We start from the raw sequence: 15,722 nt of genomic DNA, 5'->3' as shown, positions 1-15,722 counted from the left end.
CCGGCCCGGGCTTTGCGTTCTCAGGGTGCAGGACTACTTTGTGTCCCTAGGGTGAATAAAATGTCTGTGGGTCACAGAGCTTTCTCTTATCGTGCCCCTGTTCTGTGGAATGATCTCCCTGCATCAATAAAACAGTCAGATTCTGTAGAGACTTTCAAGTCCAGACTTAAGACGCACTTATTTTCCCTTTCATATGGCTAGTATACTGGCATAGTATGTCACTATGGTTTTACCACTTTTAATTAATTTTATTAGGAAACAGAGCGTGCATCACCTTAGTATTTCTTCTGTTTTTCTTGTTGTTTAATGCTGACAAATTATACTGTATTTCTTGTCTTTCTGATGCCTGATTCAGTTTTCTCTGTTTAAGATGCACCTCCATCCAGAGATGGGTGTGGTGTCTGTTTCTGAGACCCTCCTATCCTGTGCACTGGCAAAATTTCCTGTATATTCTTGTTGTGAATTGTTCTGTAATTTATGTCTGCAGCATGGTCCAAGCAGAGGGCCACCCCTTTGAGTCTGGTCTGCTTGAGGTTTCTTCCTCAGAAGGAGTTTTTCCTTCAATCAATCAATCAACTTTTTTCTTGTATAGCGCCAAATCACTGTTCATTCCTTACCACTGTTGGCTGTGTGCTTGCTCTGAGGGTTGGTAAGATTAGACCTTACTTGTGTGAAGTGCCTTGAGGCAACTTTGTTGTGATTTGGCGCTATATAAATGACAATAAACTGACATTAAATTGAAATAGATAGATAGATAGATAGATAGATAGATAGATAGATAGATAGATAGATAGATAGATAGATAGATAGATAGATAGATAGATAGATAGATAGATAGATAGATAGATAGATAGATAGATAGATAGATAGATAGATAATTAGTGTTCAGTCAAGTTGATCACCAACAGTAGAGTTAATTTATGCCATGATATAGTTGAATTATCAGGATATTAATGTTGCTATAACATGGTTTTGAATGGGTCCATATGTACTCCAGGCAGCATTAATTTAACCCTGCATGATGTACTATGTACAGCAGCCATATATTCTCTATAGGGCCTTGCTTTTCATTTGTGAACAGCGTTTTTGTTCTGCTAATTGTAACGTTGCACACTCTCATTTGCTTTGAACCAACATGGCTGACAGATGGTGTATTACCCCCTCGATGAGCCTGAGAGTGGCTGCTGTTGTATAATAGGTCGGGCCAACTGTCTGGGTGAACATGATAATCATAGAATAAATTCTTTGTGTTGTGCGCTTGTTAAAATGACTCACTGTAGATGGGGGATGAATGCAGATATTGCAGCCACTCGGTTTGTGAAAGTCAGAGAAAGAGAATGGGGCAGTGTTGTCCCAGTTGTATCTTTGCAGTGCAAAAAATAGACCCGTTGCCCTCAAATACCGTGATAGAGGACAGACCAAGCACAATTCACACGATGGTTCAACGTAAAAATAACAACCTCGGATGAGCTGGGGCCTGAGCTCTTTCAAGAACAGCTGCTGATATTAAATATATTATGATTGGGTTTAAATGAAGCCCAATCATAAATGTTGATTCAAATTCAGTATGTTATACCTTTTTTTTTTTGGTAAACATGTTATGGTTATCACCCCAGTTGCCAGCTCCACATACAAAATTCAGGGCAGTAGTTATCACTTGCCTAAATGTGTCTCTTTTGGATACAATAAGTAAATGGTTGTTGCGATGCACAAAATGAGTTCATTTTCTTTACCCTCCACCCATTTATTTATTTTTTGGTGTGTGTGTGTTTGTGTAGGATGACTTCATGGATCTGTTTTCATGATTACTTCTGCCAAGCAGGTCATGTTTTCCTTGCAGGTTTTCATTTTATTTTATTTTTAATATTATTATTACATCCGCCATGTAATAAAATCATTGGCGTTTATTTATTTGTCTGTCAGTCTGTCTATTAGCAAGATTACGTCAAAACTACTGCACGGATTTTGACAAAATATTAGGCGATGGAAGACTCCATTAGGGCCCCTTCACACATAGTGCGAAGTCTGGACGGCGTTTGGATGAAAACGACGAAACAACGTGAACTAGTTCAAAATTAGTGCACCACGAAACATTGCACCGACGGGCAGACGTGCATGTCGCCACAGTGATATATGTTTTTATTTATGTCCACTTGATGACAGCAAACAGACATACGCGTGTCACAGTGGGCAGTTGTTTGTCTATGTCTGTCCAAACACAGTACACGGTGTCCAGCTGGGATGTCCAGATCCACAGATTTCCACAGCCACTTTAGTGGGAGGACACACCACCTGTCATCTCAGTGCACAGACCAAAGCCACACTCGTGTGGGACTAAACAAATTTCTCTGTGAGTACGAAAGTGATTGTCTGCAGTATGTTGTCATGCCAAGAGTGCGAGTGGCCACATATTTTCTAAGTGCCATGCGAGCAGTGTCAGATGTTCGTGCATGTCACCTGGAATTTTGGCTGGCACCTGCCGCGAGAGGGTCTATTGGTTTCTCACAGCGCACACTTTGTCTTTAAGGTGCTTGTGTGTGCAAACAGTTGTAGCAACAGGTGTACGAGGCGTTGGAGGCAGGGACGGCATTACACCATTTGCACATGATTCCTGCGTCATGCGCACTAAGTTTGCATTTCATCCAAACCTCGTACTATGTGTGAAGGGGCCCTTAAATTCTGGCGTTGATCCAGAATCCGGATCCGGATTCTGGATCAAGTTTCACTTTGTATAGGCTTTGAAGGATTACGTCAAAACTACTTCACGGATTCTCACCAAATTTGAACCACAGATAGATATTAGGGCATGGAAGACTCCACTCAATTTTGGATGTGATCTGGATCTGGATCTGGATTCTGGATCAAGATTTCCCTTTATATCACCTTTGAAGGATTACTTCAAAACTATTTCACGGATTCTCACCAAATTTGCACCACAGACTGATATTGGGGCATGGAAGACTCCGCTGCATTTTGGAGGTGATCCGGATGTGGATTGGCAGACGTCAGAAATCTTTGATTGCTCTTGCTATTTTTGGCATGTTTTGCAGGAATGTGGGAAAACTTCCAGGCTGATTTTTGTAGGTAAGGGGTGAGATACAGGGGAAGGAAGAAGCTATTCAATTTTGGACAAAGAACAGATTCAGGGTTTTATTTTTTTTTTTTTCTATTTTCTTTAGCATTGCAACATAGGGAATTATAGAAAAAATCATTTTTTTTTCTCCATTCATTGCTCAGTACATCATACATGGCTCTTTATATTTAAAAAAAATCAGGCACATTCATACTGATACTATCTGTGAATGATGTGTTTTAATGGGTAACATTAAGAGCAGTACGGGGAAAAAACTTTGGATCCAGCACAATCAAATGTATTTTCATCGGGGTGATCTTAATTCAGCCACGTTATAGTAAGAAACAAGGCTTGAAATGTGTATCATAGAAGAGAGGACTATTGATTTTCATGGATTTGTGTGGTCTCTGAGTGGCCATCTAATTTAGTTTGTTTAGCTATGGCTCTGGGAGCATGTAGATTTCTGGTTCCATGTACATATTCTACACTCTAACTGAGGGATGTAATTTTTCAATTTATTTTCATTTATTTAGTGCCAAATCACAACAGAGTTGCCTCAAGGCACTTCACACAAGTAAGGTCTAACCTTCTAACCCCCAGAGCAACAGTGGTAAGGAAAAACTCCCTCTGAGGAAGAAACCTCAAGCAGGCCAGACTCAAAGGGGTGACCCTCTGCTTGGGCCATGCTACAGACATAAAAAAACAAAACAAATATACAGGAAATGCTGTTGGTGCACAGGACAGGAGGGTCGCCAGCACAAATACAACTCCCATCTCTGGATGGAGCTGCACCTTAAACACAGGGAAAAAACAGAATCAGGAACCAGAAAGACAAGAAATACTGTATAATTTGTCAGCATTAAACAACAAGAAAAACAGAAGAAATACTAAGGCGATTGCCAGCCACTAGCCCTAAGCTTCACTAAAAGACCCAGAATTGAGGTAAATTTGTGGCCGCGGCATGCTCCGTTTCCTAATAAAATGAATTAAAAGAGTAAAATCGTAAAACAAAACTATACCAGTATGCTAGCCATATGAAAGGGAAAATAAGTGCATCTTAAGTCTGGACTTGAAAGTCTCCAGAGAATCTGGCTGTTTTATTGACGCAGGGAGATCATTCCACAGAACAGGGGCACGATAAGAGATACCATTACTTGAATTTTTACCCGAGGCCAAAATATGGCCATTGGGTATTGCAAAGACTTTGCGTCTGTCCATCCGTCCATCCGTCCGTCAGTCCGTTTGTCCGACACAGACTCATGACTGAATATACTATCATGCTTGACCTGCTTTTTAACTGTGCAAACTCAATGAAATTTGTCTCCATCACTGATTATTGTGACTAATAAGAATTTATTCATCTCCACCATGTTCATAATACATAAATAGCACTTACAGGAAGAAAATTTCAAAGCACTCCAGATAATAAAATATCTGAACCTAAGGGAGCTAAAAAGAAAAAAGAAATAAAATTAAACATTCATAAGAACAAATTAAATCAAAAGCAAAATCAGCACCAAATACATGCATATCACAAAACCCCTAAAACGTTTGCTAAATGATTAAAAAACTTAATATACTAATTTTAGGCAATAAAAACCAGGTTCACCTGAAAAAACAAACAAACAAAAAACATAAAATCAACATTCTAATAGCCAACAGCAGATTATACGAGCGAAGCGCCGTGCAGCTCGCTCATGGTACACTGAGTCCCAACAGGAAGTGCCAAATTTTGAGTCCACAGTGAAGAAGGAAATGTCAAATGTTGAACACTTCCTGGATCGACACTTTCTGGATTGACAGACAAGATCTTGTGGAATCTCACGGAAATACATTGGCAAATTCACACTGAAACAGGAAGTGCCAAATTTTGAGCCCACACTGAAATAAGAAACGCCAAATGTTAAACACTTCCTGGATTGACAAGGCAGGAGATCTCATGGGATCTCGCGAGATTCAATGGCAAGTTGAGACTGAAACCGGAAGTGCCAAATTTAGAGCTCACAGTGAAACAGGAAATGTCAAATGTTGAACATTTCCTGCATTGACAGTATATGGGATCTCATGGGATCTCATGGGAATTCTGTGTCAAGTTGTGACTGAAACAGAAAGTGCTAAATTTTGAGTCCACAGTGAAACAGGAAATGGCAAATTGGGTTGCACTGGACTCCCCTGAAATCTGATTGGACACCCCAGGTGCCACCCAGATAACTGACATGTCACAGCAGTGCATATCTGACTGAAAAGAGCCATTTTGAAATCCGTGACACATATTGACTGCTAGGTCCCTCCTGTACAGTAGTTGGTGCTGTGTTCCACAAAAAAGTTCTAATCTTAGTGGATTAGAACTTAGAAGAAAAATGTTTGAGATTTGAAGCCGAACACATCGTCTGAACCACGGACTCCTAGTTATATTGGTGAGTAAATGGGTGTTTTCTAATTTCTAAAATGATCTTTCTTAAACTCAAACTGATAGCAAACCTCTATAACGATATACATTTAATTAAAACTAGAAAATGGAACTTCCTAATGGAGTGGTGTAGAGGAGGTTTTTCTGAAAAAGAAGATCTGAAGGTTCAGCTAATTTGGCCATATTGTGCAGCCCTACTGTGACCTAGCTGAACATATGAATTTACATCTACATTACATCTCCACTGATGTGGAGAAACAAAAAGTAAAAACCAACTGGAACGTGTGGAACCACATCGCACCGCTGCTATGGAGATTAAAAAAAAACCCAGCTGGAATGTGTGGAACCACATCGTGCCGCTGCTATGGAGATAAAAAAATAAAGACCAGCTAGAATGTGTGAACCACATCACGTCGCTGATGTGGAGAAACAAAAAATAAAAACTACATACCATAAAAAAACAGCAATTTCCAATATTTAATCCCTTTTATCAGGCAGACAATACAAGTATGATCTCTCTGTGCCTCTGTATATGAGCCATGGTCACAGACGTACAGTCATGAAATGAGATGAATGAAGCGGTGCGTTCTCATTATGTCTTATTATGTCCAGCCTGGTATATAAATAAATACTACAATCAACGGACACTGACAGATTAGATATTGGTGTATAATTAGTGAAAATCACTGGGTTGATATAAATAATAAATAAAAGGGGACCCAATACAGAACCCTGCAGTTAAATAACTGTTGTGAGGCTGGGGGTGCCTGGCTGTCTTTTGTTTCTGTCTTTTGTTTTTCCTTCCAGGTGGTACGCGTTTAGGACTGAGTGGCTGTGTGGCTGAGTTATCAGGACCTCACCCTGATCACCTGAGGCTGATCATGTGCAGCTCGTCAGGACTCACAGCTGTGGTGCATCTACACGGATTGGAGCATGGTGGCATTTAAGTCTGGAGTACACAGTGTGTATTTGCCAGAGACTCGACCTTGTGACCAGACGGGTGAGATCGTCGTCTTGAGAGCCATCTCATCATTATGGATGCAGAGAACGTTCAGGTTTGATGCCATGGTCTGTGAAAGAGGAGGGGGTGAGGTCTCACGCTCGTCAGCAGACTTCCTGAGGTACGTTAGGTTTTGTGACTAATATTAGTACAGTCAGTAAATGTGGTGTCCCTCACACCTTATTATATTGAGCTGTTATGTTAGTCGTTTAATCAGCTTCCACTGCAGTGATAATGTGAACGGGGTGTTCCATGCCTGCAGGGTGGGAAGCTGATTAGTGATTAAGCCAGGAAGTGTTTGCTGTTTGTGTACACCTTTGAGTGGTCTCTCTGTGTGTGGAGTGTGGACTCACATGATGATTTCTTCTTTCACAGACTCGGTTTGTCGCGGCCACCTGGGGGGTGTCGGCGGGGTCCTTGGGTCCGAACTGTTTCTGGCTCTGGACCGTTTGTGCAGCTGGGAGCGCACCGTATATCCACCTCGCTAGTCCGTGCACTAATTTGTTATACTTTTGCACATCACTGTTATGTTATTAAATTTTGTTATCCTTTGTACCGTGCTCTGCTTATTTCATACTGGGTCCTTCAAACGCTGGTCGGTTCTCCGTCCTGCGTCCGACACATAACAATAACCCTGGTTAAAAAAATAAATGCCACTCACGGGATTCCAAGCTGCAATTTACAAAAGCTCTGGTTAACAGATGGAAATGTTACCATTGCGCTACAACCAAAAATGCTTAAAATCAACAAGGAGATAAACGTATTTTTTTTAAAAGGAGAAGTTAGACGATGTATGGAAGAGGAAGTTTTCATCCTCTTTAATTTCAGCAAAAAAGCGCCATAATAACTGACAAAACGGCATTTGTTATAACGTATTTTTGGTGATATGTGACTGAAAGTGCCATATTTGTCGCACTGTTGGCTTGTCATAGTCCTGCGGAGCGCTGCTCACAAGAAACGTCGGCTCCCTGCTTTTCTCCCTTTATATAGCTCCCAGTGGTGGGCACACTGACCAAAAAGTTAGCTTCGATAACCATTAACTGGAAAGTTATCTTTTATGACAATAAACTGATAAACTGCTAAAAAAAATTATCTTTATTACAGATAACCAATAACCGATGACTTTTACTATTGATTCGGGCGCGGCCACATCAGATTACAATGTCAGCTTCTGATAAACCAGTTTCACTTTCACTTTTGCTGCTGGGTAAATTCAAGGATCACAAACACATAAGAATGCATGAAAAATGAATGAATAAAAAAAAAAATAAAACCCCAAACATTGTCATCATCTTTCAAAAGTTTATCTCGGTATTATATACACAAACTAAAAAGCTCACATGCTTTTTTTTCCACACGCTTTGAACCCTGCGACTTAAACAACCAAAATATGTCCATTAATGCATTGATTGGCAGAGTAAAAGACATGTTTGTAAATATGAATTTTTACATGTTAGTTTCAGTGGGATTCATCTGAAGAAATAAAGTATCCTTTTTTAAAAAATCCAAAACAGTGTCTAAACGGTGAAGAAAAGTCCCTACACAGCTGCGCTGTTAGAGCTCCTCTCCCCCACCGAGTCTTGGTGACTAAATTATACCATCAGCCACAAAGAAATATATAATGTTCAAATTAGTCTGATTTGTTTGTGATGAGCGGACGGTAACAGTGTAACATCCAAAGTGAACCTGAACTACACTACCCACAATGCTCCCTGCGTCGACTGGCCAATCACGTCTTGCGCTTACTAATGACGTCATCAGCAAGCAACAGGCAGCCAGTCTGCCACAAATGCACAACAGATGGACTACAATGTTTTATTTTAGGGTTTACAAATGTTTTTGACCATTAAACTTTGCTCACTTTACCAGCAAAAAAAATGGCATCGGACTGAAAGTTATTGGAACTAAATTTATCGGAAGATAATGGGTCCGATGATGGTTTTAAAACCTATATGAAAAGCTAATCTACTAGAACATTAGCTTCGATAATCATCTGTTAACGGATTCGCTGAACTGTGCCCACCACTGATAGCATCCTTTGGGCACATATTGCGGGGTTTTGGGATTACCTTTCATTGCTATGATACTCAGTTATACATGCCGATAACTGCTGGTAATGTCATCCACTTCAAATTGTTAGAAGATTGCCTTGCATCAGTGAAAAGTTGGATGTCTAGCAATTTCTTCTTTTTAAACTCTGATAAGACTGAAATGATAGTTCTTGGTCCAGCGAGACATCGGCAACAATTTGACCAGCTAACGCTTAGCCTAGGCCCGTGTGTCATACATCACACGGACAAAGTGAGGAACCTTGGGATAATTTTTCATCCTACGTTGTCCTTTAACATCCACATTAGAGATATTACGAGGACTGCTTTCTTCCACCTGCGAGATACAGCGAAGATTCATCCCATCCTGTCTATGGCTGATGCATTTGTTTCTTCTAGATTGGACTACTGCAATGTTCTATTTTCTGGTTTACTGCAGTCCAGCATTAGGGGTTTCCAATTGGTTCAAAATGCTGCTGCCAGACTTTTGACAGGAAGCAGAAAGTTTGACCACATTACACCCATTTTGGCATCCCTTCACTGGCTTCCTGTCCCAGTGAGATCAGATTTTAAGGTTCTGCTACTAACCTATAAAATTGTTCACAGACTGGCACCTCCCTATTTAGCCGACCTAATTAAACCCTACGTACCAGCCCAGGCTTTGCATTCTCAGGGTGCAGGACTACTTTGTGTCCCTAGCGTGAAAAAAAATTCTGTGGGTCAAAGAGCTTTCTCATATCGTGTCCCTGTTCTGTTGAGTGATGTCCCTGCATCAATAAAACAGTCAGATTCTGAAGAGATCTTCAAGTCCAGACTTAAGACATACTTATTTTCCCTTTCGTATGGCTAGCATACTGGCATAGTATGTTACTATGCTTTTTACCCTTTTAAATGTATTTTATTAGTAAAGAGAGTGGGCCACAGCCTCAACTTTATCTAAAGTCTGGGTCTTTTAGTGAAGCTTAGGGCTAGTGGCCGGCGATCACCTTAGTATTTCTTCTGTTTTTCTTGTTGCTTAATGCTGACAAATTATACTGTATTTGTTGTCTTTCTGATGCCTGATTCTGTTTTTGTTCTCTTTGTTTGAGGTGCAGCCCCATTCACAGATGGGAGTGGTGTCTTCTTCTGCAAGCCTCCCGTCCTGTGCACCAGCATGGATTCCCAAACTTTCCTGTATATTCGTTTTGTAAATTGTGTCGGTAGCATGGCCCAAGCGGAGGGTCTGCTTGAGGTTTCTTCCTCAGATCATCAGAGGGAGTTTTTCCTTACCACTGTCGCCTGTGTGCTTGCTCTAGGGGTTGGTAAGGTTAAACTTTACGTGTGTGAAGCGCCTTGAGGCAGCTTTGTTGTGATTTGATGCTATACAAATGAAATAAATTAAACAAATGTTCCTTTACACTATTTACTCTACAGTAAGCATTTGAGTGGGTCTACGTGTTGCCTCTGTATATCTCTAACACAGCTTTGTGTTGTTTAGCATACAGCATTTCTCAGATTACATAATTCTGCAGTATTTCAGACTGATGCGCCAACACTTCAGGCGCTGAATATCTGGCATCTTTGCATCTCTGAAATATACTCAATGACAACATGCTGAGAGCAAATATTCTCAGAAATTCAGAAACACAGCACTAATTAGTATTTATAAATATCTCCATAACAGAGGCAGCTCTTGAAATTTGTCATTTTTATGCGATCAAAAGAAGCCGTGTGATATATGATGTCATATCTGAAATAGGTCAACTGGATGAGAGCTGGAGTGGTCATGGAAAAAACTTACCAAAGTGATGACTGACAGGTAGAGTATCTGATTCACTGCACACAAACTATGTATACCCTGAAAAAAAAAAATCAACACTAGGGAATTTATGCAGAGGTGGATTGAAAACTGTGCTACACTGGGTTATAGATAACTGCAGGATCCACCGTATGCTATATCTCTACAACAGAAAAACAACGTGGGTTCCCATGGTGACTACTACATACTGTTTAAGTTTATCGAAATTTCTTTTACAGTTGCAAAACAAACAGAATTGCTGGATAATTAATTTGTTAACAGTTTATATATATATATATATATATATATATATGTATACATACACACAGAGCAATATATCAATTTAAATTATTTCTTATTTTGTCATTTAATAGACACTTCTTTTCTGAAATTACTCAGTCATCTGTCACCTCAGGCATGAACACAGATCTACTAGATCCTGAGCTGACGTCACAACAATCACTGTCTAAAGTTGTTAGATACGCATTCCTTCAGAGGTATTTATGCTGACCTGTATGTTCATGTGAGATGTTCCCTTTCTTTCATATTTTATTTAATTATTTATTGCCCACTGTGACTATGTGAAAGTGTAATGTAAAAGTTAGGCAAGTGTAATGTGACAAACCTTCTAGTTGCAAAGATGTAAACAAAACAAGATAATAAGTAACCTGATTTCAGAGTTGTAACAGAAAAAAATGTAATATTAGCTAAATATTCAATACAGTAGGTGGAAAATAAAGGTTTGTTTGAAAGCAAAAACAAACAAACAAAACAAACAAAAACAAAAAAACAAACAACAAAAACTCAAAAAAAATGTATGATACATGATACATTACACTTTTCAAACACTTTCCAAGCAATCTCTTCAAGTTTACCAGTACACATACATCACTCAACAAAAATACAAATGCAAAACTTGTTTTCATTTCCATTTTCTGTGCATTAAAAAAATGGGTTATTCCTCTTGAAGTTGGTCACACATTTATGGAGCCCAACCAATGTTTTGGTTGCCTAGCAATATCAGCTGATATAGGTTTTTCAAAATATTTTCATTTATGTTACCAACAACAACAACAACAACAAAAATGATTCAGAAAAACACCATGGCTATTGGAAAAGTCAGGTCTAACCTTACCAATCCCCTGAGCAAGCACCTATGCAACAGTAGTAAAGAAAAATTCCCTCTGGCATATTTTGAAAAAGAATTCTCAAGCACAGCAGACTCAGAGGGGTGACCCATGGCTTAGGGCAAACTAACAATCAAATAAACAAAGTAGAACAAAGAATTTTCAAATATGCACAACAAGAACAGAAAGGATACAATCCTTAGGTTACAGTCATGTACAATCCGAGAGAAGGCAGCATAATGTACACTGTTTGGTTCTTGGTTATGTTTATAGTTATTTATATGACAGACCATGTTTAAACTGTAAAACATCAATTCTCAATTACATTTCTTTGTTATAAGGGTTTGATAATGAAATATTAGGAATCAGTACCATTTTTTAATGTATATATTGGCATATATATCGGTATGAATTTTTTTTACTCAATATCGTATCGGTGCCCCCCCACCCCGCCCCCTCCAAAAAATCCATATTATTCGAGTGCTACAAATTTGTAAAATCTATGCTATTGAGCACATTATCTTTGCCAAGATAATCCATCCACCTGGCAGGTGTGGCATATCAACATGCTGATTAAACAGCATGATTATTGCACAGATGTGATTTACACTGGACATAATAAAAGCCAAAGGTTTTATGGGGGTATGCACTTGGCATGCTGACTGCAGGAATGCCCACTAGAGCTGTTGCAAGTGAACTGAACCACTTATGACCACATGTAACCACACCAACCCAGGACCAAAGGCGCAATTTAGAACTAGAAATTGGGGGGGACAAAGTGCGAGGCCCACAGGGCCGAAGCCCATAGGCCGGGGGTCTGGGGGCTGCTTTAAAGCCAACGGTTCCTAGATAAGCTCAGATGAACTCTGAGCATCCAGAACAGTAATTTTAATGTTTTGAGAAGACCATAAAGTGGACACCATTTGACTTATGCAATTTGAAACTGTGGATATAAGTACTTTATTCTGAGAATAGCCAGCATTGATTTTATTAACATCCTGGTGTAAATAAGGTATCACCACATGTGTAGAACTCAAAAAGAATGACAGGTTGAGTTTTCATTAAAATGTCTTCATAAATATGAAAGAACAGGCTCTTAATAATTATTAACTATTGCATACTGTATTTTTTTTCTCAAGATTTGTTTTTGCATAAGTTTGAAAAAACAGCAGATCGTAAGTTTAGGATAAATTACTTATCATGAATTTAATTTTCGAAGTGGCACTAATGACAACACTCATACTGAACATAATTTCACTTGCATAGACTGATTTTGGAGATCAAGCAATAATTGCAGATGGGCTTTCTGAGGTCCCAGAGAGCTTTTCTGATTTCCTTTTCTAACTTTCAGAATTTAGTAAATTAGCATATGGTCCATTGATACTTATGTGTAGACACTAGTCCCTAGAGGCAACTATTTTTGGTTTCAGATCTGGGCAAATGCAGTCCCAGAAAATTCAGAATGTGACAAACAAGAAACAGGTGTTGTAAACAACAATGATAAAAATACAAACTTGCAGAAACAAAGATACTATTCTGACATGGTTTTGCACATAAGACTGACATGGTTTGCACATAAGACTGGCATAGCATGTTTCAAGTACACACATATATGTCAGAAGGTGAGGGGGGACACACCATATTCTGTCCCCCCTGGTTGAAAAGGTGGGGGGGGGACATGTCCCCCCTATCCCCCACCAAATTGTGCCCATGCCCAGGACCACCAAATTCAGCTTCCTAACATAAATAAAGTTCTTTTTGCAAGATCGACTGTGCATTTTTCGAGTGACCTTCTATTGTGACCCCTCCAAGGCACACCTGGGCAATGATCATGCTGTTTAATCAGCGTTGGATGTTTCACACCAGCCAGGTAGGTGGATTATCTTGGCAACGGTGAAGTGCGCATTAACTATGGATTTCAACAAATGTATGAACAAAATTCAAGAAAAAAAACCTTTTTGTGGTCACACAAGTAATCTCAGATGTTGTATTTAAACGTATGAAAAATTGAAGCAAACATGAACATGCATTTATAATTTTGCAGGGTTTTCCAGCACAAGTAATGAGCAACAACTTCACATTCACAACTGTCACAAAAGATTTTATATCCTCCGTCTCCACCACAACATCAACCTGCAAATGCCACCTTAATCCTTCCTGGCGGCAGAATTGCACAACTGCGCAACAATTGCCTTAAGGTTTGCCTTATTAAAAAATAATAACAACAATAAAGCACAAAAATGATTCCACGAGTTTGGTGGGAGAATGAAGGTTAGACATTAAAAGTCCACTTACATCACGTTGCTGTCCCACAGTGCACAGTACGGATTTAGTGTCCCCTGGAAGACATGAAAGGGACAGAAGGTTTATGAACTAAATTAAGATGATCATCATTATAAATCCGTTGCACATTTGTCCGTCTACTTAGCTCTGTTGCATGCGTCTCGTGGGTCAAATATGAAGCTAAAATTGAAATGTGGAGTATAATAACACGCAGCCTTAACATGCACTTTATCTCTGAGATGGATAAGAAGGCCTGGATCATAAATGGTTGTTGTAATTATCTGAGTGCGACACGCTCTCTTGACACAGAGGGCTGCAAATTAATTATCGAGCCAATTAACCATCACTGTGCGTCTGTCTGATGCCAGTGAATTGTGCGGTGGTCATTGTAGGGCTTTCTATCAACTGAGACAAACCCTTTCTGCGTGCACTATGAAATATTGTTTTTAATCAGCTTGAAAGTACGTCAAAAATCATATATCGATTAGGCATAACAATGAATATGACATTTGTTGTTGTAGACTATGACTCAATGTGATGCTTACATTCGCCAGGTGAGCCAGTTCGATCTCCATTTGTGACTCGGTTGCCTTGGGTTCAGGTCTCACCGTCACAGCGATGACCTTGGAGTTTACAACTGTGTGATTCCTGAAGCAAACAGAGAGGTATAAAATTACATATTTGATTCCATTTTTGAGACAAAGTGTGAATAATTCATGCAATTTTCTACCAGAATATTGAAAAAGCACAAGCTTTTCTTTGATATACCGCATGACTTGTAGTATATTAGCAACCCATAGTGGGCTGTATTCTGATGGTCTGTGCAACAGTGTGTGATTCTGTGCACATTATGCCCTATCTCAGGAAGTGCTCATTAACCTGGCTTCATTTTGGCCACTAATTATTTGCAAAATCCTGCTTTCTATATGGTCCAGTGTAGTGCTTGTCAGAAACTTAAGTGTTACCATAGTAACACCCAAAATGTAGAAATTCCCGCTACCACTCAGATCTCAGTGAACACTGAGCCTAGAGAGCAGATTTTGGGCTCAAAGGCTCCAAGTTAGCAGTTGATCAGAGTGAGTACAATAGATTGATTCCTGTTTTTTTAATGCACAAATGTGCTTAGACACGTACAACGGTTTGCCACACCCTTTTTGAGGCATTGCTCCATCCAGACAGGTGCGGCATGTTGTAGCACTTTTGAAAGAAGGACGAGCAATACTCAGACAATCTTTGTACTGGTGGAGACAAAAGGCAACCCCAAAATGTTTCGAAATGCCAGACGTTGCAATGCTACAGATGACACGTCACGAGGGAGCACCCCATTGGCATGCTTAGTGCCGGGATGTCGACTAGAGCTGTTGCTGCACAGTGTAATGCCCACATCTCTACCATCAGCCACTTGAGGTGTCAGTTTCAACAGTTTGGGACAACGATCAATTGACCACACCCCCGCAGATCATGTGCTACCCACTCCCGCTCACAATTGGTATATCTGATTCCTCCCGAAGAGTGGAACAGTATTCCATGGGTCACATTTGACAACCTTGTGAGATGTATGTGCAGGAGATGCAAATGGAAGACATGCAAGATAATGACTTGTGAATTTTGATGCATTCCCCCCCCAGTGATATAATGAATCTCAATGAGATCCCAGTGGACATCTGAATGAGGAAATGTATCTAATCTGTGTGAAATTGAACAACAAGGGTTCTAACTGAACAGAGTAAGGGCTTTAACCCAAAGTGTACAAAATATTAAAAAATCTCCAACGTTGTGTTTAGAATTTTGTTCAGCATAAATACCAGTAATGACAATCGGTACCATTTTTTTTCATTTTATGTCAGTGTGCATAAGGGAAATATTTTTGTATGTTGAAAAAAATTTGGCACTAACATCAAGGCTGTACATGTTGTCAGGATTGGGACAATAATGTCTTGTGTGATGTTTTTGCTGTTATTTTTTTTCTGCTTGGGTTTTGCTTCACTGCTTTCTCTTGTCTGC

At 39.6% G+C, this 15,722-nt stretch overlaps 1 protein-coding gene across 12 annotated transcripts in view; it reads right to left on the bottom strand.

Annotated features, from left to right (window-relative positions):
* adgrb3 (adhesion G protein-coupled receptor B3) overlaps positions 1–15,722 on the bottom strand; it is a 463,324-nt gene that overhangs the window by 88,988 nt on the left and 358,614 nt on the right. For all 12 annotated transcript variants that reach the window (XM_034184737.1, XM_034184736.1, XM_034184743.1 and 9 more), the window contains 2 exons: positions 14,264–14,366; positions 13,731–13,774 (listed from right to left, as the gene is read on the bottom strand). In XM_034184737.1, coding sequence (XP_034040628.1) covers positions 13,731–13,774; positions 14,264–14,366 — 147 coding nt within the window. The remainder of the gene's footprint in view (positions 1–13,730; positions 13,775–14,263; positions 14,367–15,722) is intronic.

Source organism: Thalassophryne amazonica, chromosome 13, assembly GCF_902500255.1.
Source record: "Thalassophryne amazonica chromosome 13, fThaAma1.1, whole genome shotgun sequence".
Classification (NCBI taxonomy): Eukaryota; Metazoa; Chordata; class Actinopteri; order Batrachoidiformes; family Batrachoididae; genus Thalassophryne; species Thalassophryne amazonica.
The sequence above is the reverse complement of the archived record's forward strand: the minus strand, read 5'-3'. Positions and strand labels throughout refer to the sequence as shown.